The sequence below is a fragment of the Hyperolius riggenbachi genome, chromosome 4, assembly GCF_040937935.1.
Source record: "Hyperolius riggenbachi isolate aHypRig1 chromosome 4, aHypRig1.pri, whole genome shotgun sequence".
Taxonomy (NCBI): Eukaryota; Metazoa; Chordata; class Amphibia; order Anura; family Hyperoliidae; genus Hyperolius; species Hyperolius riggenbachi.
In genome coordinates, this window is record NC_090649.1 from 282,473,497 (window position 1) to 282,499,646 (window position 26,150).

The following is a 26,150-nucleotide window of genomic DNA, read 5'->3' on the forward strand; positions in this document are numbered from 1 at the left end:
AGAAACCAAATGCCTCAAAATGACCTGTGAATAGGACGTTGGGCCCCTTAGCGCACCTAGGCTGCAAAAAAGTGTCACACATGTGGTATCGCCGTACTCAGGAAAAGTAGTATAATGTGTTTTGGGGTGTATTTTTACACATATCCATGCTGGGTGGGAGAAATATCTCTGTAAATGGACAATTGTGTGTACAAAAAAAATCAAAAAATTGTCATTTACAGAGATATTTCTCCCACCCAGCATGGGTATATGTAAAAATACACCACAAAACACATTATACTACTTCTCCTGAGTACGGTGGTACCACATGTGTGGCACTTTTTTGCACCCTAACTGCACTAAGGGGCCCAGTCCAATGAGTACCTTTAGGATTTCACAGGTCATTTTGTGACATTTGGTTTCAAGACTACTTCTCATGGTTTAGGGCCCCAAAATTCCAGGGCAGTGTAGGAACCCCACAAGTGACCAATTTTCGGCTCAATTTTCGGTGGCAGAGAGAACAGATGACATTGCTCTTATCTGAGGCAGACACACAAAAACATTTCCACAACGCTAAGCCCTGGGGTGATGGCACTTTGGTGTTGGCGGCCGACTGAGTGTTAAGTGGGGTGACAGAATCAGAGCAGGAGGAGGAAGATATGTCACGCTTCCGTGCGGAAGCTGAGAAAGATGAGGTGTTCTGTGTTAAATAGTCAACTACGTCCTGACAATATTGGGGGTTGATGGCATGTGCCTTCTTCTGAACACTGTACTTTGGTCGAGGGCCGCACGAAATCACGACAGCGCGACCTCGAACAGACCTGCCAGGTGGCCTGCCTCTGCCTTTTGTTTTGTCCATATTGGGGGGGATGAAGTGAAAGGTATGCACTGACTTGACTAATACAATGTGCAGTCACAGAGGTGCAGTTAACAGGTATGCACGGAGTGGTATATCACACTGCGTGCACTCACGTAGGTAGGTGGGTGCACTGTGAACAACAGGTAGGTAGGTATATGCAGTGATGGGTATTACAATGTGCACCTGTCACACACAGACAGGTAGCGGACAGGCACAGTGACACTGCGTGCACTCAACTTACATAGGTAGGTGGGTAGGTATATGCAGTACTGGGTATTACAATGTGCACCTGTCACACACACAGGTAGTCACTGAATGTGCTGGGCCTGGCAGTGGCACCCACACAGTATGAATTATCAAGGCTGTCTATGCAACACAAGTGTCAGTGGGACACACAGAAAAAAAATAGATCACAAGAACAAGATTAGCTCTCAAAAGAGCTGTTGTGGGGTGCTATTTTAGCAATAAGAATCAGCAAGGAGCAAGCTAACAAGCCTACAAGAGCCTAACTAATCTTTCCCTATGAGAGTTTGCAGCAGCAGCTGTCCCCTCTCTATTTACTGCAGGCACACGAGTGAGTCCAAAGCCTGACGCTGCCTGCCTTTTATAAGGGAGGGAGTGGCTCCAGGTGGGAGTGTAGCCTGATTGGCTACAATGTGCCTGCTGACTGTGATGCAGAGGGTCAAAGTTGACCCTAATGGTGCATTATGGGGGCAAACCGGACTTCCGGTAAAGTTCGCGGTTCTCCCAGATCGCGAACCCCCGGCGAACCATTCGGACCATCTCTAGTGTATATACCATATATACTCGCAAGCAAGCCGAATTTTTTACCCCCAAAAAGGGGGTCAAAAGTTGGGGGTTGGCTTGCTTGCGAGTCACCTGTGGGCGCACCTGCCCCCCCCCCTCCGCCCCGCGGCCGCCGCTATCACCTGAGCTGGTGCCGCATCTTCTATTATTCTTCTCTCCGCTCGTATAGTAATTCACTCACAGCAGCGCGCCCCACGGCGGCTGCTGTGTGATGACGAGGCAGGAAGCCATAGAGAGAGAGCGGCTTCCTGTAGCTATGGGAACTGCTCTCTCTCTCTATGGCTTCCTGCCTCATCATCACACAGCAGCCCCGTGGGGCGCGCTGCTGTGAGTGAATTACTTTACGAGCGGAGAGGGGAATAATAGAAGATGCGGCGCCAGCTCAGGTAATAGTGGCGACCGCGGGGCGGGGGAGAGTGGGGGCACTACCTATACTGGGCACTGTACTAGCTATACTGTGGTACTATACTGGGCACTACCTACCTATACTGGGCGCTATACTGGGCACTACCTACCTATACTGGGCACTATACTAGGGCACTATACTGGGCACTACCTACCTATACTGGACACTATACTAGCTATACTGGGCACTATACTAGCTATACAGGGCACTATACTGGGCACTACCTACCTATACTGGGCACTATACTAGCTAAACTGGGGCACTACCTACCCATACTGGGCACTATACTAGCTATACTGGGGCACTACCTATTCATACTGGGCACTATACTAGCTATACTGGGGCACTATACTAGCTATACTGGGCACTATACTGGGGCACTATACTAGCTATACTGGGCACTTTACTAGTTTTACTGGGCACTTTAATAGCTATACTGGGCACTATACTAGCTATACTGAGCACTATACTAGCTATACTGGGGAACTACCTACCCATACTGGGCACTATACTGGGCACTATACTAGCTATACTGGGCACTTTACTAGCGATACTAGGGCACTACCTACCCATACTGGGCACTATACTAGCTATACTGGGCACTATACTAGCTATACTGGGACACACTGGGGGGAATCACATGGCCAGCATTTCCTACCCCCGGCTTATATGAGGGTCAATCATTTTTTCCTGCTTTTTCAGGTAAAAGTTGGGGGGCCGGCTTATATGCGGGTTGGCTTGCTAGCGAGTATATACGGGTATGTATATACATGTATTTACATATATACATATTTATATATGGCTGATGGTGTAATGGTTAAGGGCTCTGCCTCTGACACAGGAGACCAGGGTTCGAATCTCGGCTCTGCCTGTTCAGTAAGCCAGCACTAATTCAGTAGGAGACCTTTGGCAAGTCTCCCTTACACTGCTACTGCCAATAGAGCGCGCCCTAGTGGCTGCTGCTCTGCTCTGGCGCTTTGAGTCCGCAAGGAGAAAAGCGCAATATAAATGTTATTTGTCTTATTTGTCTTTGTCTATATATATATATATATATATATATATATATACACACACATGTACAGTGTATGTATATACATATATATGTATATATACATATATAACATGGGCGATCAGTTGAATTTTTTTTGGGCATCACTTTAATTCCCCCCACCCCAGATGATGTCAAGCTGCCAGAGGGCACGCCGCACACCACCGCTCAGTTGTCCTGATTGGCTGACGGGGGGAGATACCTGGGTCCCGCTGGCAGCGCCGATTGCGTGCGGGACACAGGAAAGTGCAGCACGCGGGAATACCGCTCTGGGTAAGTGAAACTCAGCTCGAGCTCAGCTTGGGAATAACGTTAGGGGGGTTAAATAGTGTAACCATCATCACTTACCTGAGGTGTGGTAAGTGATGATGGCTACACTTCTTAAAAACTTCTGTTCTGTATCTAAAAATGCTAGCTAAATATTGAGTTCCTCTTTAACCTCCTTGCGATCGCCTAACGCCAATTGGTGGTCGCAAGGTGGCAGTTGCAGGACCGCTCAATGCCAATTGGCGTGAACTGCTGGGGGTGTGATTTGCTGGTGATCACGCGCTCCGATGCTCCCGCATCCCCGCTTAAGTGACGGAGATCTGCTCTGTCATCAGTCTACCAGCGGCAATCACCGCTAGGAGAATGTAAAACAGCCATCTATTTACATTGTACAGTGCTGCAATCTACGGCAGCGCTGTACTGGGGACAGCCGTGTCACTTGGCTGTCCCCTAGAGAGGCTCAGGAGCGATCGGCTCTCATAGGCTGATGCCTGTAATTTATTTGAAAAATAAATAAATAAACAAACATAGCAGCACTGATCAGATCCCACCAACAGAAAGCTCTGAGCAATTGGTTAGCCGGTTAGTGAGCTTTAATACCTAGTGGGCGCAAACCACGGAGTTAGGTGGTTTGTGCCCACACATCGCGCACAGCACCGTGCACTGTGCGTGCAGTGTGGTGCGCTGGTAATAGTGCGCGTTGTGACGATAACGTTGCAACCGCTGCCCTGTAAACGTTGCACCCGGTGCGCCGAAAACGCTTTTCACTCCAGCGCTAACACTTAGCCCAATTAGTGAATCAAGCCCTAAGTGGGTGTAAACTTATGGTCCTGAAGTGGTTAAAGCAAATCGCAATTTTTGTGAAGAAAACAATCCATCAGATTTACCTTCGTGCATTGCAAGTGTTAAAGAGAACCCGAGGTGGGTTTGAAGAATGTTATCTGCATACAGAGGCTGGATCTGCCTATACAGCCCAGCCTCTGTCGTTATCCCAAACCCCCCTAAGGTCCCCCTGCACTCTGCAATCCCTCATAAATCACAGCCTTGCTGTAGACACACAGCGTGTTGCAGCGGGCTGTGTTTTTCTCTATAGTGTCAGTCTGCTGCTCTCCCCACCTCCTGCAGAACTCCGGTCCCCACCTGCCTCCCTTTCCTCCCTGCTGATTAGAGGGAAGGGAGGGGGGCAGGGACCGGAGCTCTGCAGGAGGCGGGGGAGCAGCCGAGACTGACACTACAGATGTAAACACAGCACGCACAGCGCGGCTGTGATCTATGTCTGATTGCAGAGTGCAGGGGGACATTAGGGGGGTTTGGAATAGCAACAGAGGCTGGGCTGTATAGGCAGATCCAGCCTCTTTATGTAGATAACATTCTTCAAACACACCTCGGGTTTTCTTTAACGGCAAACCTTATTTTAGCTTACTTACCTTGTTTTTGAGCATACAACACAGCCATTCCATATTGTTCCTCTCAAGATAGAGTGGGAATGCTCTTGCTCATCACTGATTTAGTCCAAGTGTTAAAAAAGGTAGCAAGGCCATTTGCTTGGTGCAGCTAATCAACTACATGAAAAGGCGAGGAGCAGGCATGCTCATCACGGCCAAATCACGGTAATCATGGTGGTTACTGGTCATTCAAATGAGCGTTAAAGGACTCATGAGGCGAAATACTGGCTGTCTTCGCCAGAGCTGCGCAGCCGCACTGGCGTCTGTGCGGACTGCGCAGCCGCGGCCAGCTCCGGGGCCATTTTATAGGAGGCAGGAGAGCCCTACCCGGGCTGTGGGATTGGGAGCCGGACCTGGGGGACATTGAGCAGCGGGGATCCGGTGGAACGACATGGAGGGCGTGGATGGCGTCCTCCGTGCATTCAAATTTCATGCAGGTATTTCACTTTTTTTTTGTATTTCGCCTCGTGAGTCCTTTATTTGCTGCAGCTGAGTGGCTAGATGCGGCGGAGTTAATTACCCATAATGCCGCCGTCTGCCCTGCGTTTCAATGAGCTTGCAAGCAACCTATTGGTTGCGTTGCAAGCCTCGCTATGGCGCACTTCCTCCTTCTGGCTTGAAGGAGGAAGTGCGCCATAGCGAGGCTTGCAACGCAACCAATAGGTCGCTTGCAAGCTCGTTGACACGCAGGGCGGACAGCGGCATTATGGGTAATTAACCCTGTCGCATCTAGCCGCTCAGCTGCGGGCAATTAAAGCTCATTTGAATCATAAGTAACCACCGTGGTTACTCGTGATTCGGCCATGATAAGCATGCCTGAGTGAGGAGTAAAGGTGGCCACTAACAATCCAATTTTTAGTGAAAAATTGTTCTAGCGATCAGATAATTCTGATCGGAAGTAAAACCAATCTTTACTTCTTATCTATCACAACAGACAAAAAAAATCCAAATTTTCATTTCACGAAAATTTAATCGGATGGCCTATTTTAATGATTGTTTGTAATAGATTGTGCCCATCAATGGAGATTATTTATACAGACAGACACATAACACTTATTTTGCGCTTTTCTCCTGGCGGACTCAAAGCGCCAGAGCTGCAGCCATAAGGACGCGCTCTATAGGCAGTAGCAGTGTTAGGGAGACTTGCCAACAGTCTCCTACTGAAAAGGTGCTGACTTACTGAGCAGACAGAGCCGAGATTCGAACCCTGGTCTCCTGCGTCAGAGGCAGAGCCCTTAACCATTACTCCATTCAGCCACTATTTACAGCCAATCTGATCAGAATTTCTGATAGCTCGAAAGATTTTTCATTAGAAATTGGACCTTTATAGACACCCACTATTGGTAAGGATTACATATTTTTTAAAGGAGAAGAATTTGTAGTTAGCTTGGGAAATTCATAGCTGACTGCACATTGAAATCCAAAGACTTTTAAATAGAGTTAAATTATAAAAACATGTGTAGCATCAACGTAGGGACTTGCCAGTTTTATTTTTTATTTATTTCATATATTTTTATTATGAAAGTGGAATTTTACTTCAAGTCTGGAAGTATCAATATGGGATATCACCTACACTGCATGTATGTGAAACTGTGGCATCTCATCTCAGTCAATTGTACTCATAAGTGCTGTGTAAAAAGTCAACAATACTTTACCTTTACGGAGAAAGTTTCCTCTGTCAAAATTGAACAAGTTCTTTGTCAGAAATTTATAGTTAGCAACAGGATCATGTTCCATGTTTTTAAATGTTGCCCTCTCAACTACGGTTTCCACTTCTTGATCGTTAAGGATTTTTCCTACAAACTTGCATATCTTCAGCACAGCAGATTTCAGATCCTAGGAAAAACAAATAAGCATAATACTAATTATAATCAAACCTCCTAAAGAAGATTGTATAGTCCCCAAAATGATCTATAACCCTTATCCAAGAGTTATGAAATATTAATGTGCTATGAAAAGCCATCGTATAAGCGATCCAGTCTTCCCAAATCTTTCTAAATTTATCCTGATTGGCCTCCAATGAGTAAAAATGTAATCCAACAACAGGATTTGACCTAGTCTATTTATTACAAACACAAAAAGGGCTTCATCAGCTTTTCAACTCATCTTAAAAATTATATTGGTTTTGGGCACATCCAGAAGATATATGGCAATGGGGTATATTCATCAAACTAAAATGTAAACAGAGGTTTACCACACAATGAGTAGAGCAAAATGCAAAACATTATGCAATGCATTACGCTCTTCTGGCTGCGCAATAAGACTTTATGCATACTATTCAGTTTATTGAGTAAACCCAAATATGCCTATCTGTCCTATCTTCTAAAGCAATGATATGACACCAATGGAAACTTTTAAGTTTCTATAGGGCATGGCACCACCTCAATAAAAGTGGAAGATTTTGTAATGTTTTTCGTTGCCTTGTCACAACTTTTTCTAGTTCAGAGCCCCAGACCTCCATATAGGAGGTTTTCATTGTCAAGTGTGAGCTGTAATAATGCACACATCAGTCCCTCATTGTAGGGTTCTTATAACATTCATATTTGTATGGAGTTAAAGCATCTGGAGCAGACCTTTACAATGTTAAAAGAAATAACTGTGGTCGCATCTGTACTATTTATATTCAATGACATTTCTAGAAAATTAAAATTGTATTAGAATGTCTTATGGTGCCCATACACAATATAATAAAAACGTTTGATTTTCCTGTTTATTTGACTAAAACGTTCGAATGAAAGTCAAAAATATTTTTTTTTCGATCAACAAAAACAAACAATTATCCAGATTCTTCAATAAACATGTTGGAAAAATCTTAATGAGACTCTGTAACAAAATTTTCAGCCTTATTTCTTCTATCCTATAAGTTCCTATACCTGTTCTAATGTGGTATGGATTACTGCAGCCTTTTGTAGTTGCACTGTCTCTGTAACATATCTTATCTTCTTTCCTTTGTCAGGCTTTGTCGACACAGAGAGGAATGCACTGCATCTGCTGTGATAGGGAGAATGTATGCATGCCCTCTGCACGCCCCCTGCAGGCTCTGTGTGTGTGCTTTGTTTATCCCTCACAGACAGGTCTCTGCTCTCTGTTTCAGCTTGTCATACTGAGAAACTGTGAGAATCCCTGACAGGAGTGCAGATCATTCACAATGTAATAAAAACTTGTAGTATACTGTAACATGATATACTGTAAATACACACATACATCACTTCCTGGTTAGCGGCCATGTTTTTGTTTGTAAACACTGCCTAAAACTGGCGATTAAAAGCCAGGATTGCAGCGGGAGCGGCGGAAAAGGCAAAGAGGGATCCAGGAGATAACAGTGACTTGATAGGTATGTTTTTTATTGTACAAATCGGACAGTACAGATTCTCTTTAATATGCGATCTAACTGAATAATTGAATGAAATTATCTAATCAAAAACAAATGAAAAAAAATTGTACCATGTAGGGGCACCATAAGATATTTATTTCGCTAGATCCCTAATGCCCTGTCCTAGTTCTTTTTAGTTTTCTTTTAGGATGACAGTTTTTCAGTTTTGCCTTCTAAGAACTGATTTATGCTCAGCTGGTAATTTGGCTGTGGAAATTCCACTTGTATTGTGCTTGTAAAATATGTTTCCAATAGTGAGTTTCTCATCATAAAATGAAAACCTAAGCGTGAAACTTTTGCATGTTATGCTCTGACCACATTTTAACGTGTGTTATTAATATTTATTGGGTTAGATTAGCAATCCTTTTACAGTGGGAATATAAATTCTCCATAAATGTATCTGCAGTTTTCTAAGGCTCTGTGTTAAAATTTTAGGAAAGGCTTTAGGAAATGGTGATTGTCTACTCTTGTCTAATCCAGGACTAGCTACAATGTTAACTTCCTTAAGTAACATCATATGGTGAATTTTTTCCAAAAAGAAACTAACTTGACTACAAAAAACATTCTGTTCTTGTTCATGTTTGTCTAAAGTAGACACCAGATGTAAAGATTCCTGGAGGCCATTTTTCTCAATAATAATAATCGAGAAAAAGAGATAAGTACACCATCTCATCACATGCTTGACCTGCATGACCAATAGTGTATAAAAATGGAGGGGGGGGGGGGGGGTTATACTTAGCAAAAACAACAATGCCGTACCTTAGTTTGCAAATTGGATTGTTTCCAAAAATAATACAACAATTTCTATCTCAAGTAGTGGCTGGGACAAAATATGTTTCTACAATTTTAACAAATAGTGCAATGGCACCAGTCTGGTTTAGGCATCCACCAGCCCTTTTTCAAGCACAAGCTGTATCATATGTATAAATTGTACCATCAATAGTACAGATTCTCCAAAATGGAAAAGACCATCAAAGACACTAAATAGATATCAGCAGGGGCAAACCTGGAGCAATACATCCTGACACTGTACCAAGACCATCAGTGGCTGTTTTATTTTTTTCGTTTTCACCCAGAGCAGTATCTTCTTCCATATGCCTCATTTTTTTTAAAGTTCAGACTGTATCTACTGGCAAGTTTATTTTTGAGCCTCTCAGGGTTATCATCAAGGTCCTGTTTATTTACAGTTGCCCACTTGTCTTTCATCTGGGGCTCTTTCTATCAAGCAAATTCTCCTCTATGAGCTCTTGTGATGTAGGTTGTGTACTGGTGTTCACTGTAAAAGGCATAGCATTAGTGCAAGTCTGAAGCAATGTATGCTCATAGCAGGAAAGCAGAGCCAGGAGGGGGTGGGCTTGGGCTTGAAAAGACATCACAGAAGACTGACTCGGCTATAATCATTCAGGGCAAATCATTTGGGGGATTCTTATCAGAGCTGATAACAGGCAGATTTAGCAGAGAAGAATGAAACAAAGAGCAGAGTAGGTGTTTACTGTCATGTTCCCATTGATATATATGGTAAAATACATGAGGGTGCTTCGTCTCTGGTTCTCTTTAAGTACGCGCTCCTGCCTGGCTGTGCATAGTAGCCATGGCTGCTCGGCATGCCCACTTCAGAATGCCACATGTGCAAAATATTAGGGCCCACCCCTATACAGTGTCGTGTAGTTTAACAATTATGGAGTCCATTCAGGTCTCCTTTAAATAAAGGTGAAATGTCTCTGAAACAGTTGAGGGTAAGATAACAGTTGTAAAACACAATATACCTTTCTCATCTCCTCGTATGTCATAAAAAGGATATTGTAGTCTTCTTTGTGGGTATACCAGCCTCTAATGTGGTCAGACCATGACCCACCAATCACTATAAAACATAAAGGAAAGAAACTACTATGAGCCACAATATTATGCAGACTTAGTTTACAAATACAATCTGAAGCAAAGTTTATTCAGGAGCAGAAAGCTCAGCTCCAGGACAAAAAGAAAGTTAGGCTGGGGCCACACTTGTTAAAAAGTGCATACGATTTTTCTGAAAAATTGCAAGCAATGTTTTACAATCATGATGCATGCCATTCGTTTGCCAGTCTGCAAATTCTTGGCTGCAGTATGCGCAGGTGTAAAAATCTGACTCCCCACACATACGATACGATCACAATGCACATATGAAATGATTCCCATAGACTACTAGCAGGTGGTGGCAGGCGCGCGCACAAACACATGCATGAAATACGAAGAAGAGCCCACGTAAAACCGTCATTTTACATGAACAAAAGTCCGGCCTTTCCCTGAATTACTTTTTTTCTTCATATCAGGAATGCTATAAGAGCAGGAATATACTATCTGCCTCATAGTGTGTCCTATCAGCAAGTAAGCAAATCTTTAGGGATGTAGAGTGCAACACACAGCTTTTTTATAGATGAAGAAAAACCATCAGGTTTGAATTGTTTCCCCTCAATTCCTGTGCAAAAGCCCACCATGATTTATAGTGAGGCCAGTTTTAAATTTGGGGATAGAATTGCGGGGCGATGCTCCACCCCCCTCGCATCAGACTGCAATGTTAAAAAATCCATTCATATGACCCTGCAAGCAGAGTGGGCCAACAGGGTCATATGCATAGCACCACCCTGCTTGCGTGCCCCCACATGCCCTTCAGCACCCCTTGCGCTGTGACGTACTCTATGCTGGGCAGGAAGTACATCACTAAGATTCCCGACTTTCCCGTCGCATTTACCCCTTCTGCCAAGTGCGCCGCACCGCTGGCTGCAATGAATTTCGAATTTCTGCGTCATGCATTGACTTCAATATATTCTGCTATTGTTGCGTTGCCGTGGAAGTTGCACAATAACAAGCCGTTGAGTTTGAGGCGGGTCGGCGGTAAATTGGAAGCTTCTGGCACAACGTGACATGCTAAGTGTTCTGGGCCCAATACACTTTCATTGCTGCTGCATTACCCTGCATGCAAAAAGGGTAACAACGCAAAACAAGTTTATAAGTATAGAAGGGGCCTCAATGTAAACTGAAGTGGAAAAGATATGGAGGCTGCCAAATTTTCCCCTTTTAAAAATGCTAGTTGCCTAGCTGCAATATTGATCTTTTGGCTTCAGAACTCAGTCAAATTTGGCCTGTTCACACTGCATAGGCTTCAATTAAATAAAGTGCATGTGTTTTACTAATCGTATATGCACTGTGATTAACACTGTGGTTAACATAGCAAGAGTGGTGCCCTTTTCACAGTGGTGTGATTTGATTTTAACCCAATTGCCGAAGCACTGGGTACAGCAGCATCTTTTCTGCATTTCCGACTGGGTTAAATCAATGGAGCGCAAGAAAACGGTATAGTGAATGCATGGAGTGCTATGTAGTTTTTTTTTTTTTTTTGCAGTGTCCCATTTAAAATTGTACCCGCACCCTTTTTTTTTTCTTTCTTTTGGAAATCGCAACTGTGCCACAATAACATTTTAAAAATCTTCTGATTGCACCCGTAATCACTTTAGAGAGCACGTTTTAAAAGTAGTGAAAATTGTGATCGCACATTTCATTGTGTACTGGCCCTAGTAACACACCTTCAGTACACCTGCTTTGTGTCAGACAAAGAGAAGGTGATTGGGGCAGAGAGAAAGTACAACTTCTAAGGGCTGGTTCACACCGCAAGAGCTTTATCTAAGGCTTGGTTCAAATCTAACATTGAAATCGGTGACGCCAGCATTTTTCAATTTTTTTGCACGATTTGTTTAGCACCTCCCGGCACTCACCTGCACGCTGCATTTTTGGGCTGGCGTTTTGTAAGCACTTTTTAGGGGCTATTTGCGATTTTTAGCTACTTTTTGCCCAGATTTAAAGAGCCCCTTACCTAAACACTTCACATTTAAATAGTTCCGGGACGAAAAGGGCAAACGCAATTGCCACATAAAGCGATTTTGTGAGCATCTTGCGCTTTTCCTATACCTTCCATTGTAGCAAAATCGCCCCGAAAATGGTGCAGGCAGCGCTTTCATCAGCGGAAAGCAGACGAAACGCGCAGATATGAACAGTCCCATAAGGAATCATTGCACAAGCGCTTTTAGGGCGATTTTAAAAATCGTCGGCGCTGAAAAAATAGCGAAAACACCCTAGGTGTGAACAAGCCCTAAGTGCTTGTAATTTTAACCACTTCAGGATTCGGCGTACGCTTAACTACGCCCCTGAATCCTGAAGTGGATTGCATGGAAACGGCCGCTCGTATGAGCGGCCGTTCCATGTCAGTTCACGGAGGGTGTCTCCGTGAACACCCTGCGAGCATCCGATCGTGGCTCGCAGGGTAAATGTAAACACACGGGGAAGATCTTCCCCGGTGTTTACATGTATACGGCGCTGCTACGCAGCAGCGCCGTGGCGGAGATCGGCGATCCCCGGCCTCTGATTGGCTGGGGACCGCCGGCACCTGATAGGCTGAAGCCTATCCTATCCGGCGCAGGACGGAATTCCGTCCTGCGCCGCTCACAGGGGGAGGTAGAGGGAGGGAAGGGGAAGGCGGCCAGGAAGCGCTGCGGAGGGGGGCTTTGAAGAGAGCCCCCCCCCCCGCAAGCGCAAGCAGCCGGCGGCGATCAGACCCCCCCAGCAGGACATCCCCCTAGTGGGGAAAAAAGGGGGGAAGTCTGATCGGCCTGACTGCTAGCTGATCGGTGCTGCGGGCTGGAGAGCCCACGCAGCACCGATCAGCAAAACCACCCGGTATCCGGAAGTGGTTAAAAGCTCTTGTTAATGTAATGCTTTGAGTTTGTTCTCACTTGAACGATGTGATTTATAAAATTTACTTATAGCACTGCATTAGCAAGAGCTTTTCAAATCACTAGTACTAAAAAAGCTCTTGCAGTGTGAAGCAGGCCTCAATGAACATTTTTCAAAGGAAATAGGCATAGAGGCCTTTTGTCTTTCTCACTCCAGTCAAAGAGAGAACATCTCCAGAGTGAGATGATTTACAGAACATACACAATGATGATGGCACTAGATTACCTCTCCCAGTCATGAACAGATCAAAAAAAGTCTTCCAGTCTATAGTGCACTGCAACTTGGTGTATATTTTATAGAAGTGATAATAAGACACCACTGAATCTTTTGGGTTTCTGCAAACGTAGATTATCTGCAAGAATAAACAAAATCAGAAGAGAATATAGTTGCAAACAATGTTGTTTCTTCATATTGTTTTTTTCCCTATGAATATTTAAAGTACAAATATAATGAGTTTACCATTGAGGGTTTTTTCTCTTTGTGGACCAGAGCAATTTTCACCTTTAAAGGAAACATTCAAGCAAAATAAAAAAACAAAGTCCACTTCCCTGGGCTTCCTCCAGCCCCGGGCTGCCGTCCTGTGCCCTCGCCGCAGTTCAAGTGGCTCCTGGTGTTCTGCGCTGCAGAAGCGACCTCGCCAGGTCGGCTTCCTGGTCGGCTTCTTGTGCGCTCCACGGCGCGGGTCACGTGGTCTGGCTGACGTCATCAGGTCTGTACTGCGCAGGCGCAGTACAGACCTGATGATTTTGGCCGGACCACGTGATCCGCACGTGGAGCGCACAAGAAGCCGACCTGGCAGGGTCGGCTTCTGCAGCGCAGGACACCAGGAGCCACTTGAGCTGCGGCGAGGGCACAGGACGGCAGCCCGGGGCTGGAGGAAGCCCCAGGTAAGTGGACTTTGTTCTTTTATTTTGCTTGGACATTCACTTTAAGCGCTCCTCCCATTAATTCACCAATAAGTTTATCACTACTTATCACAACAAAATGATCTAAAACTTGTGTTTTTTTCGCCTTTCTTTGGGTGGTACATTTTGCTAACATTTATTTTATTCTAAATGCATTTTAACTGTAATAATAAGAAAAAAAAATAAAAAATGCATTTTTCACAGTTTTTGCCCATTATAGTTTTAAAATAATACATGCTACTGTGGATGAAAGCCACACATTTTATTTCCCAATTTGTTCCATTTATTAGAGCATTCAAATGATGCCCCTGGTACAATGTATGGTGACATAATTTTATTTGGAAATAAAGGTGTATTTTTTCAGTTTTGCATTCATCACTAATTACAAGCCCTTGCTTGGAAAAATGCAGCCACTAGGATGCGCTCTATAGGCAGTAGCAGTGTTAGGGAGACTTGCCTAAGGTCTCCTGCTGAATAGGAGCTGTAGGGTGCGCAGAAATTGCACAAAAGATTCAGATTATTGGATACAATCAGAGACCCTACAGCATCAATTCATTGAAAAGGGTTACAGTAAAGATTGGATCCTGTAACGATCGGTGTAACACAGAGAGGGTCTGATTACCGGTGAACTGCAGTATCACCGAGAATACAGAATATACCCGATTATTGGTGATCTGCAGTATCACCGATAATTAGATATATCTACTAACCTCTGGACACCAAGTAACAAGTGAGTGTTTTAGATGCAACAGTATACTTTGAGTACTTCTCCAGAAGTATGTTCCTTCCTCTGGCCTAGACTCTCCAGGGGGGAGGAGCTAGGCTGAGGGGAGGAAGGACAAAGCGAGAGTGACACCCGTGGGAGAGGGTGTCACTGACAGGTCTGTGAACTGCCTCTAACAATAAGGCCAGTTCTCGGGGTCGGCAAGCCAGGTCGTTAACACACGGACAGATAAGGTACAGATACAGGAGGCAGATACGGAATCCAATAAACAGACAGGGTTTGGCAACGGAGTATCAGAATAGCACAGTACAGAATCAGGAGGCCAATACAGAGTCCAGGAACGAGCAGAGATTGGCAACAGGGTAACAGGAATTGCGAGGTACAGAATCAGAGTTCAGAGGAATGGTCAGACAGGCAGAAGGTCATAACAAATAATACAGTTCAATATTCCTATTGCTAAGGTGTGAACTCCTTGATGTCAACACCTTTGGAAACTATGCAAGAACACAGATACAGACAAGGTCTGAGTGCTACCACGTAGTGATCGCAACGGCAGACAACCAGAGAATGACCAGCACCCAGTATATATAGCAAAGCGCTCTCCAGCGCCTCCCCTAAGTGCTGGACCAATGGCAGGTGGTGAAAATGTCAGCTGACCCGCCTGGTCAGCTGACCCTTTTCTGGCTGTCATATAAGCTCTGCCTCTCAGCGCGCGCACGCGTCCTTCTGAACCTGTGTGGACTAGCGGTCTCAGCTGTAATAAATCACATTTAGATCCGGCACCAGCATCTCATCAGAGCTGCAACTCACAACGACAGCATACAGGAGATATAGATCGGAGACAGCTTTCTTCACCTTTCAAAGGGGTTTATTAAGCATCTTGTGTTACAGTTTGATTTCTTCAAATTATAAATAGTCTTTCCTATGTCCTATGTACATCACATATATTTACAGCATACATACAGGAAGCTAGTATTCTAACTAGGAAGCATAGAGAGCCGGATAGCTGGAAAGTAGAGTACCTGTGAGGAATCGCGGAAGAGCCGCCGCCATGAGCCAGCGGCGGGCGGCTCTTTCCGCATCACACGGAGAGGCAGCCGCCTCTTTACATCATGAGGCGGCTGCCTCCGTGCAGCATGTTGTGCAACGCGGCGAAACCGCCGCGTTGGACGCGGCGGTTCGCGCACATGTCCCCGCTGCGGAGACACCGCAGAGCGGGGCTGCTGTAGCTGGGACTCGTAGTCCCACAGGGTTTAGAGTGACGCGCGCGCGCGCACTCAAACAAGCTTTATGACATCCGGGAGAGAGTCAGCTGATCAGGCAGGTCAGCTGACTCCAGCTCCGCTCCCCATTGGTCCAGCAATCAGGGAGGTGCTGGGGGACACGTATGAGTATATATACTGCCGGCTGTTCACTCATATCTTGTCTGGCGTTGCGATCACATACGTGGGAGCACCCAGATCCGTAGTCAGATCCGTTAGTGTGCCGGGACCAGCTGGAGCTGTAATCCTACACTAAGCTAGATTCTGTTGATAGCTTAAAGTACTAGTTTGATTGTGATTATCTTTTTTGACTTTTGCCTGCCTCGACTATTCTCCTGAACTCTGATCGTGTACCTCGATATTTCTGATACTCTGTTGCCGAACCCCGGCTCGTTCCTTGACTCTGCTTCTGCTTCCTGATTTTGTACCCCGATATATCTGATACCCCGTTGCTGAACCCTGCCTGTACTTTGACTCCGCCTTTGCCTCCTGATCTTGTACTTTATCTGTCCGTGTGTGTACGACCTGGCTTGCCCGACCTCGAGAACCGACCTTACTGTTAGAGGCGGTTCCTCGCTCTGTTAGTGATCCTTCCTCCTGAAGGTTACTTTCAGTCTGTCCTTCCTACTGTCAGTCTGACTCCTCCCGTCTTGGAGAGCTCAGATCTGCGGAAGGAATCTGTGCAGTTCTCCTTGCTGCACTGAGGCTTGTCCTCTGTATTACTGTTGCACCAATCACAACACTCTACTCAGGTGACCAGAGGTTAGCTAGTATATTGGATTATCGGTGATACTGCAGATCACATATAATCTGGTATACGTCTGTATTTCCTGTGATACTGCAGATCACCGGTAATCAGACCTCTCTGTGCTTCACCGGTCGTTACAGAACGCCAGACCCAAAAGACAGATGGAACGCACTGATCCTCTGACTGCGCTTGCCACTTCGGTGGACAGTATCCATCAAGCACTGGGCCAGCACAAAGCCTTATTAGATGCCTTATCAGGCTCAGTGCGAACCCTCCAGACGTCAGTTGATGCAGTGCGATCCCCTCCTAGTGACGACATACGTATGCCTGTACCTGACAAATTTTCCGGCCACAAATCTGACTTCCGGAATTTCAGGAGTAGAGTGCTGTCATATTTCGAGTTGAGACCCCGATCCTCGGGGACTGAGACCCAACGGGTCATCTTTATTAAAACCTTGCTGACTGGTGACTCCCAGTCCTGGGCATATAACCTGCCCTCTACCGATACAGCTCTGACCTCGGTAGAGGAATTTTTTAAGGCCATGGTCGTAATTTACGACGACCCTGACCTTGCCGCGTCCTCTGAGCGGAAGCTCAAACTTTTGCGGCAAGGCGGAGGTTCGGTCGAAGATTATGCGGCAGAGTTCCGTAGGTGGTCAGTCACCACTAGATTTGACAATTTTGCCCTGATGGACTACTTCTTGTCTGGGTTGTCGGAGGAGGTCTCCGATCTACTGTTGACCGTTCCCGAGCCCAAGACAGTTGATGAGGCCATATCATCGGCCATTCGAGTTGATCGTAGGCTACGCCATCAGAGGCAGGCTAGGGGCAGTCACCGTGTCAGGGTGACTTCGTATGCGGCACCATCCGCTACACCCCTAGTAACACCTTCTCCGCCTATCTCACCCTCTCCGGCCTTGCCTCCGCCCGAACCAATGCAGATTGGTCGATCGAGACTGACCCAGGTGGAGCGAAGGCGGAGAATGTCGGAACAGCTATGCCTGTATTGTGCAGCAGCAGGGCATAGGGTGCGAAACTGCCCGAACAAGTCGGGAAACAAGTTTGCCTAGGAGTAGTGGGGGGTGACACCCTAGGCACACAATTTTCACCCCTTAAAGAAAAGAAATTACTGCTTCCCTGTACGATTACATGGGAGAATAAGTCGGTGGCCACTGAGGCATTTATTGATTCTGGTTCAGCGGCCAATTTTATGAATTTTGAATTCGCTCAGAAGTTGGGTATTCCCCTCACCCCTGTGAGGCCCCCCATTCAAGTCACGGCTGTAGATGATTCCCCTCTACAACGGAATCGTGCTCTATCCCAGACTCCGGAAGTAAAAGTCACCATAGGGGTACGGCATGGGGAACAATTATCATTTTTTGTATTGCACATGTCAACCTCCACGATTATCCTAGGCATGCCGTGGTTGCAAGTCCATTCACCTCAAATAGACTGGGCCACGGGTCAGTTAACCACTTGGTCACCTCTTTGTTTTCAGCGGTGTTTGGGAAAGTTGACCCTGGGACAAACCAGAATTCAGGTGGAAGGAGTACCCGACCAGTACTCCGAGTTTTCCGATGTGTTCTGTCCCAAAGCAGCAGACAAGTTGCCCCCACATCGCCATTTCGATTGTCCCATTGACCTCCGTTCAGGTTGTGTACCTCCCCGGGGTCATTTGTACAATCTGTCGGGACCCGAAAAATTAGCCATGCAGGATTATATCCGTGAAAACTTGGCCAAGGGTTTCATTCGCCCATCCCGCTCACCTGCCGGAGCCGGTTTCTTTTTTGTTAAAAAGAAAGACGGAGGTCTGCGACCCTGCATTGATTATCGCGGCCTTAACAAAATTACCGTGAAGAATCGCTATCCTCTGCCACTGATAGACGATCTGTTCACACAAATTACAGACGCTAAGATCTTTTCCAAACTAGATTTGCGGGGCGCGTATAACCTGATACGCATAAGAGAGGGCGATGAATGGAAGACGGCCTTTAATACACCAGATGGGCATTATGAGTACCTGGTAATGCCCTTCGGGCTGTGTAATGCCCCGGCCGTCTTCCAGGAACTCATTAACGAGGTATTCAGAGAGGTGTTGGGGAAATTCGTCTTAGTCTATCTTGATGATATCCTTATCTTCTCCAACAATCTCTCGGAACATAGAAACCATGTGAGATTTGTTTTGAATCAGTTAAGGCAGAACTCTTTATATGCAAAGCTTGAAAAATGCATCTTTGAAGTAACATCTGTCGCTTTCTTGGGGTACATAATTTCTACCACGGGCCTGTCTATGGATCCTGCTAAAGTCTCTGCTGTACTGGAGTGGCCACAGCCAGTTGGGCTAAAGTCCCTTCAGTGTTTCCTTGGCTTTGCTAATTATTACAGAAGGTTTATAAAGGGGTATTCTACGGTCATTTCTCCCCTTACCAATCTCACCAGGAAAGGGGCGGATACTGCTCACTGGTCTCCTGAGGCTTTACATGCGTTTGCCACCCTGAAAGGCCTTTTTTGTTCAGCACCCATCCTCAGACATGTGGATACGTCCTTCCCGTTCATTGTGGAGGTGGATGCTTCGGAGGTCGGGGTGGGGGCTGTGCTGTCGCAGCGGTCAGGCTTACAGGGTAGAATGCACCCATGCGCGTATTTCTCTCGCAGGTTCTCCCCTGCAGAGAGGAATTACGATATTGGTAATAGAGAGCTCCTGGCCATCAAATTAGCTTTCGAGGAATGGCGACATTGGTTAGAAGGAGCTGAGCATACCATCACGGTTTACACCGATCATAAAAACTTAGAATACATCGAGGGGGCTAAGAGGTTGAGCCCTCGTCAGGCTCGGTGGGCGCTATTTTTCTCCAGGTTCACTTTTATTATTACGTATACCCCGGGGAGCAAGAATATTAAGGCGGATGCTTTGTCCAGATGCTTTGAGTCAGAGGTAGCACAGCCTTCCATTCCAGAGACGATAATTCCCCAGAGGTTGATACTGGCAGCCACTGGAACTTGGGAAGATTGGAGAGAGAAGTTGATTTCCTTTCAGCAGGACATCCCGGAGGGGAAGCCCGCAGGGGTTCTGTTCGTTCCTCTACCATTTCGCCTTCAGGTTCTAGAGATGTTCCATGCACATAAGAATGCAGGGCATCCTGGGGCATCTAGAACACAGGATTTGGTAGCCAGATGTGCCTGGTGGCCTTCCTTGGCAGCAGATTGCAAGGAATATGTGAAGGAGTGTGTGACATGTGCCAAGAGTAAACCCTCCCGGCTGGCACCTGTCGGTACTTTGCAGCCGTTGCCCACCCCGACTGAACCGTGGACGCACCTGTCCATGGACTTCGTGGGCGAGCTTCCCAGGTCTGAAGAGATGACGGTCATTTGGGTCGTGGTCGATCGATTTAGCAAAATGGCCCATTTTGTACCTTTGAAAGGACTCCCCTCGGCTCAGGAACTGGCCGAGTTGTTCATCACGCATGTTTTTCGATTGCACGGCATTCCCGAAGACATAGTCTCAGACAGGGGAGTCCAATTTGTCTCACGATTTTGGAAAGCCTTTTGCCAGCTCATGGACATAAAACTATCTTTCTCGTCTGGTTATCACCCTCAGACCAATGGCCAGACTGAGAGAATAAATCAGTCGTTAGAGCAGTTCTTAAGGTGTTATGTGGCTGAAGCGCAGGACGATTGGGTCAGATTTCTGCCGTTCGCGGAATTTGCCCAAAATAACTTAAAAAACTCGTCCTCCGGATTTTCCCCTTTTCAGGTAGTGACGGGAAGATCACCCAAATTTTCCCCATTACCTATAGCTTCCACTCCGTTCCCAGCCCTGGAGACCTGGCAAAGGTCATTTAGGGACCTTTGGGGGACAGTAAGAAGTAACCTGGAGAAGGCTTTTTTGAGTCAGAAGGGTCAAGCCGACAAGAGACGGTCGTTGGAGTGGAGGTTCCAGCCAGGAGACCTGGTCTGGGTGTCCACACGTCATTTGATCCTAAAACAACCTTCTAATAAGCTTGGTCCCAGGTTTGTGGGTCCATTTCCGATAACCAAAAAGATCAACAATGTCACATATACCGTTGATCTTCCCACCAGCATGCGCAGAGTAAGGTCTTTCCACGTATCACTTCTCAAACCCGCAGTCCAGGTGGGTCCCACTCCTCCTCCTCCTGTCTTAGTCGATGCCCAACCTGAGTATGAGGTGGAGAGGATCATAGATTCACGTACTGTGCAGAACTCGGTGCAGTATCTCGTACATTGGAAGGGGTACGGGATTGAGGAGAGGCAATGGGTACCTGGGAACCGCATGCATGCGGACGAATTAGTGAGGGAATTTCATGCGGTACATCCAGAAAAACCTGGAAGGAGTTGTCCGGAGTCCACTCCTCGGGGGGGGGGGGGGGGGTACTGTGAGGAATCGCGGAAGAGCCGCCGCCATGAGCCAGCGGCGGGCAGCTCTTTCCGCATCACACGGAGAGGCAGCCGCCTCTTTACATCATGAGGCGGCTGCCTCCGTGCAGCATGTTGTGCAACGCGGCGAAACCGCCGCGTTGGACGCGGCGGTTCGCGCACATGTCCCCGCTGCGGAGACACCGCAGAGCGGGGCTGCTGTAGCTGGGACTCGTAGTCCCACAGGGTTTAGAGTGACGCGCGCGCGCGCACTCAAACAAGCTTTATGACATCCGGGAGAGAGTCAGCTGATCAGGCAGGTCAGCTGACTCCAGCTCCGCTCCCCATTGGTCCAGCAATCAGGGAGGTGCTGGGGGACACGTATGAGTATATATACTGCCGGCTGTTCACTCATATCTTGTCTGGCGTTGCGATCACATACGTGGGAGCACCCAGATCCGTAGTCAGATCCGTTAGTGTGCCGGGACCAGCTGGAGCTGTAATCCTACACTAAGCTAGATTCTGTTGATAGCTTAAAGCCTAGGTTCTCAACATGTGGTACGCGTACCCCAGGGGGTACTTCTGATGGTTCCAGGGGGTACTTGGCTTGATAAACTTTACCAATAATAACAAATTTAGAGTTTAAGAAAATGATAATTCTTATTTAAACAATACCAGATTAATATTTTTGCTAATTAAACGCAATAGTACATGCTTGGAAAGTGTTTAGAACCAATTTTCATGTACTATGATCCAATATATATTTGTCAAGGGGTACTTGTGATAATGTTTACAATTCCAGGGGGTACTTGGTGAGTACAGGGTTTTAAAAGAGGTACATACCAGTAAAATGTTGAGAAACACTGGCTTAAAGTACTAGTTTGATTGTGATTATCTGTTTTGACTTTTGCCTGCCTCGACTATTCTCCTGAACTCTGATCTTGTACCTCGATATTTCTGATACTCTGTTGCCGAACCCCGGCTCGTTCCTTGACTCTGCTTCTGCCTCCTGATTTTGTACCCCGATATATCTAATACCCCGTTGCTGAACCCTGCCTGTACTTTGACTCCGCCTTTGCCTCCTGATCTTGTACTTTATCTGTCCGTGTGTGTACGACCTGGCTTGCCCGACCTCGAGAACCGACCTTACTGTTAGAGGCGGTTCCTCGCTCTGTTAGTGATCCTTCCTCCTGAAGGTTACTTTCAGTCTGTCCTTCCTACTGTCAGTCTGACTCCTCCCGTCTTGGAGAGCTCAGATCTGCGGAAGGAATCTGTGCAGTTCTCCTTGCTGCACTGAGGCTTGTCCTCTGTATTACTGTTGCACCAATCACAACACTCTACTCAGGTGACCAGAGGTTAGCTAGTATATTGGATTATCGGTGATACTGCAGATCACATATAATCTGGTATACGTCTGTATTTCCTGTGATACTGCAGATCACCGGTAATCAGACCTCTCTGTGCTTCACCGGTCGTTACAGTACCGTCCCCTTTTCCCTCCGTGCTCCCTCTTTATATGAACCAGAAAGAGTTAAATGTGACCTCATCTGAACCATCTATGATTAGTTCAGATCCCTTGTGATGACAGGACACACACCTACACGATTAATATTCTATAAGATATTTTGCCCTAGATACAAAGAATTTTCATGTTGAATAAACATGGCTTTGTTTACTGTTCTTGTGGTGTACATGTTGAGGTCAGTGAGACCTGTGGCCTTGTCCATAGAACAGCTTCTTGGTATGTTCTAGTTCTGCTGACAGAACTGTAGATTTTCTCTCTAAGAGAAAATCCCCTTAAAGGGCAGGTCTGCACCCCAAGCCTTTTTGACTAACTCAGTCCAAATAACTGAGGCCTACTTAAATTATAACATCAGCCACACCAGACATGTCTTGCAATGTGACCACAGATTCAGGTGCGGGGACCGCCGCCCCGCTCTCTAAGCGAGCGGCGGTTTCCCCGCGTCCAGCCGCAATGCCATCTGCTTTGCCATGCGTACAATCCGCCGCATCCAACGTGGACTCCACCGCTCTGCCCATGCGGCCTGTTGCGGTTTCTTCACGTTGTGCCGCCATGTTAGACGTGGAAACAGCCGCCTCACTCTGAGCCCTTGCGGCGGCTTTTTTCCGCGTTTCCTCACAATACTTCCCCCCCCCCCCCCCCGAGGAGTGGACTCCGGACAGCTCCTACCAGGCTTCTCAGGATGCAACGCGTGGAACTCCCTTCTTAATTTGTCAGCATGCATGCGACATTCAGGTACCCATGATCTCTCCTCCACACCATACCCTTTCCAATGAACCAGATATTGTACTGAGTTCTGAACTATGCGAGAGTCTAAAATCTTCTCTACTTCGTACTCAGGTTTGTCATCTATCATCACCGGAGGAGGAGGAGTGGGGCCTACATGAACTGCTGGTTTAAGCAGGGACACGTGAAAGGATCTTACGCCGCGCATACTGGCAGGGAGGTCAATGGCATAAGTGACATCGTTGATCTTTCTGGTTACTGGGAATGGACCCACATACCTGGGCCCCAACTTAGCCGAGGGCTGTTTCAAGGTCAAGTGACGTGTGGACACCCAGACTAAATCTCCTGGCAAAAACCTCCACTCTAAGGAACGTCTCTTGTCAGCTTGACCTTTTTGACTTTGAAACGCCTTCTCCAAATTATTTTTCACAATCCACCATATATCTTTAAATGACCTTTGCCAGGCCTCCAGAGCTGGAAACGGAGTGGAGGCAACTGGCAATGGGGAGAATTTAGGCAACTTCCCAGTCACTACCTGGAATGGACAAATTCCAGAAGAGGAACTTTTCAAATTATTGTGCGCAAATTCTGCGAAGGGCAAAAACTTGACCCAATCATTTTGCGCTTCTGCAACGTAACACCTCAAAAACTGTTCCAATGATTGGTTGACTCTTTCCGTCTGGCCATTGGTCTGCGGGTGGTAGCCCGACGAAAATAACAGTTCCATGCCCATTTGGTGACAGAATGCCCTCCAAAATCTGGAAACAAATTGGACTCCCCTATCTGACACGATGTTTTCCGGAATGCCATGCAAACGGAAAACGTGGATGATGAACAAATCGGCTAATTCCTGGGCCGAGGGGAGTCCTTTCAAGGGCACAAAATAGGCCATTTTACTAAAGCGGTCAACTACCACCCAAATGACCGACATGCCCTCAGACCTGGGGAGCTCACCCACAAAATCCATGGATAAGTGGGTCCATGGTTCACTCGGGGAGGGCAAGGACTGCAATCTACCCACAGGTGCCAGTCGGGAGGGCTTACTCCTCGCACACACCGCACACTCCCTAACAAACTCTTTGCAATCGGCTGCCAGAGACGGCCACCAAGCGCATCTGGCTACAAGGTCCTGTGTTCTGGAGGCCCCAGGGTGTCTCGCATTCCTGTGTGAATGGAACATCTGCAAAATCTGAAGGCGAAATGGCAATGGAATAAACATAACCCCTTTCTTTGGGCTTCCCTCCGGGATGTCCTGCTGAAAAGGACCTAAAGTCTCTGTCCAATCTTCCCAAGTCTCAGTTGTAGCTAATACCAGTCTCTCTGGGACAATGGTCTCTGGGAGGGAGGACTGTGCTGTCTCTGGCTCAAAGCATCTAGACAGGGCATCTGCCTTAATGTTTTTGCTCCTTGGGGTGTACGTAATTATAAATCTGAATCTCGAGAAAAATAATGACCATCGAGCCTGCCGGGGGCTTAATCTCTTGGCTCCCTCGATATACTCTAAATTCTTGTGGTCAGTGTAAACTGTAATCGTATGTTCTGCTCCTTCCAACCAATGACGCCATTCTTCAAAGGCCAATTTGATGGCCAGGAGCTCTCTGTTGCCTATAACGTAGTTTCTCTCTGCCGGAAAAAAACCTATGAGAAAAATAGGCACATGGGTGCAATCTACCCTGCAACCCTGACCGCTGGGACAGCACAGCCCCTACCCCGACCTCTGAGGCGTCCACCTCAACAATAGGAGGTGTCAACGTGTCTCAGGATGGGTGCAGAGCAAAACAAATCTTTCAGAGTGGAGAACGCATGCAGAGCCTCTGGAGACCAGTGGGTAGTATCTGCCCCTTTCTTAGTGAGACTGGTGAGGGGTGCAATGACAGTGGAGTACCCCTTTATGAACCTTCTATAGTAATTGGCAAAGCCTAAAAATCTCTGAAGAGATTTTAACCCCACTGGTTGAGGCCATTCCAACACAGCAGAGACCTTGGCAGGATCCATAGACAGGCCCGAGGTGGAAATTATGTACCCTAGAAAGGCGACAGACGTTACCTCGAAGATGCATTTCTCCAATTTAGCGTAAAGCATGTTTTGTCTTAGTTTATCTAATACAAACTTGACATGTGTCCTGTGCTCAGAGAGGTTGTTGGAAAAAATATAGTATATCATCTAAGTAAACCAACACAAACCTGCCCAATACCTCCCTGAATACCTCATTAATCAGTTCCTGAAAGACGGCCGGGGCGTTACACAGCCTGAAGGGCATCACCAGGTACTCGTAATGCCCGTCGGGCGTGTTAAAGGCCGTCTTCCATTCATCGCCCTTTCTGATCCGCACCAGGTTGTATGCACCCCGTAAATCCAATTTTGAAAAGATCTTAGCGTCTTTTATCTGTGTAAACAAGTCATCTATCAAGGGCAACGGGTAGCAATTCTTTACTGTGATCTTATTCAGGCCCCGGTAATCAATGCAAGGCCGCAGGCCTCCGTCTTTTTTCTTAACAAAAAAGAAACCTGCGCCAGCAGGTGACCGGGAAGGGCGAATGAACCGCTTGGCTAAATTTTCACGAATGTATTCCTGCATGGCTATTTTCTCTGGACCAGACAAATTGTAAAGATGGCCCCTAGGGGGCATACACCCTGATCGGAGATCAATGGGGCAATCAAAGGGGCGATGTGGAGGTAACTTGTCTGCAGCCTTGGGACAGAACACATCAGAATACTCGGAATATTATACTGGTACCCCCTCCAACTGGATCCTGGTCTCGCCCAGTGTCACTCTCCCTAAACACTGCTGAAAACAGTGGGTTGACCAGCTCGTTAGCTGACCGGTAGCCCAATTAATCTGTGGAGAGTGTAAGTGCAGCCATGGCATGCCAAGGATGACTGTGGAGGTGGTCATGTGTAACACAAAAAACTGTAGTCTCTCTTTATGTAACACCCCTGT

The 26,150-nt window shown here is 46.7% G+C and overlaps 1 protein-coding gene across 1 annotated transcript in view; it reads right to left on the bottom strand.

The window, feature by feature from the left end:
* LOC137503829 (amine sulfotransferase-like) overlaps positions 1-26,150 on the bottom strand; it is a 66,897-nt gene that overhangs the window by 19,271 nt on the left and 21,476 nt on the right. Inside the window, exons 4-6 of the mRNA XM_068231347.1 lie at positions 13,174-13,300; positions 9,951-10,045; positions 6,467-6,647 (exon numbers count right to left, since the gene is read on the bottom strand). Coding sequence (XP_068087448.1) covers positions 6,467-6,647; positions 9,951-10,045; positions 13,174-13,300 — 403 coding nt within the window. The remainder of the gene's footprint in view (positions 1-6,466; positions 6,648-9,950; positions 10,046-13,173; positions 13,301-26,150) is intronic.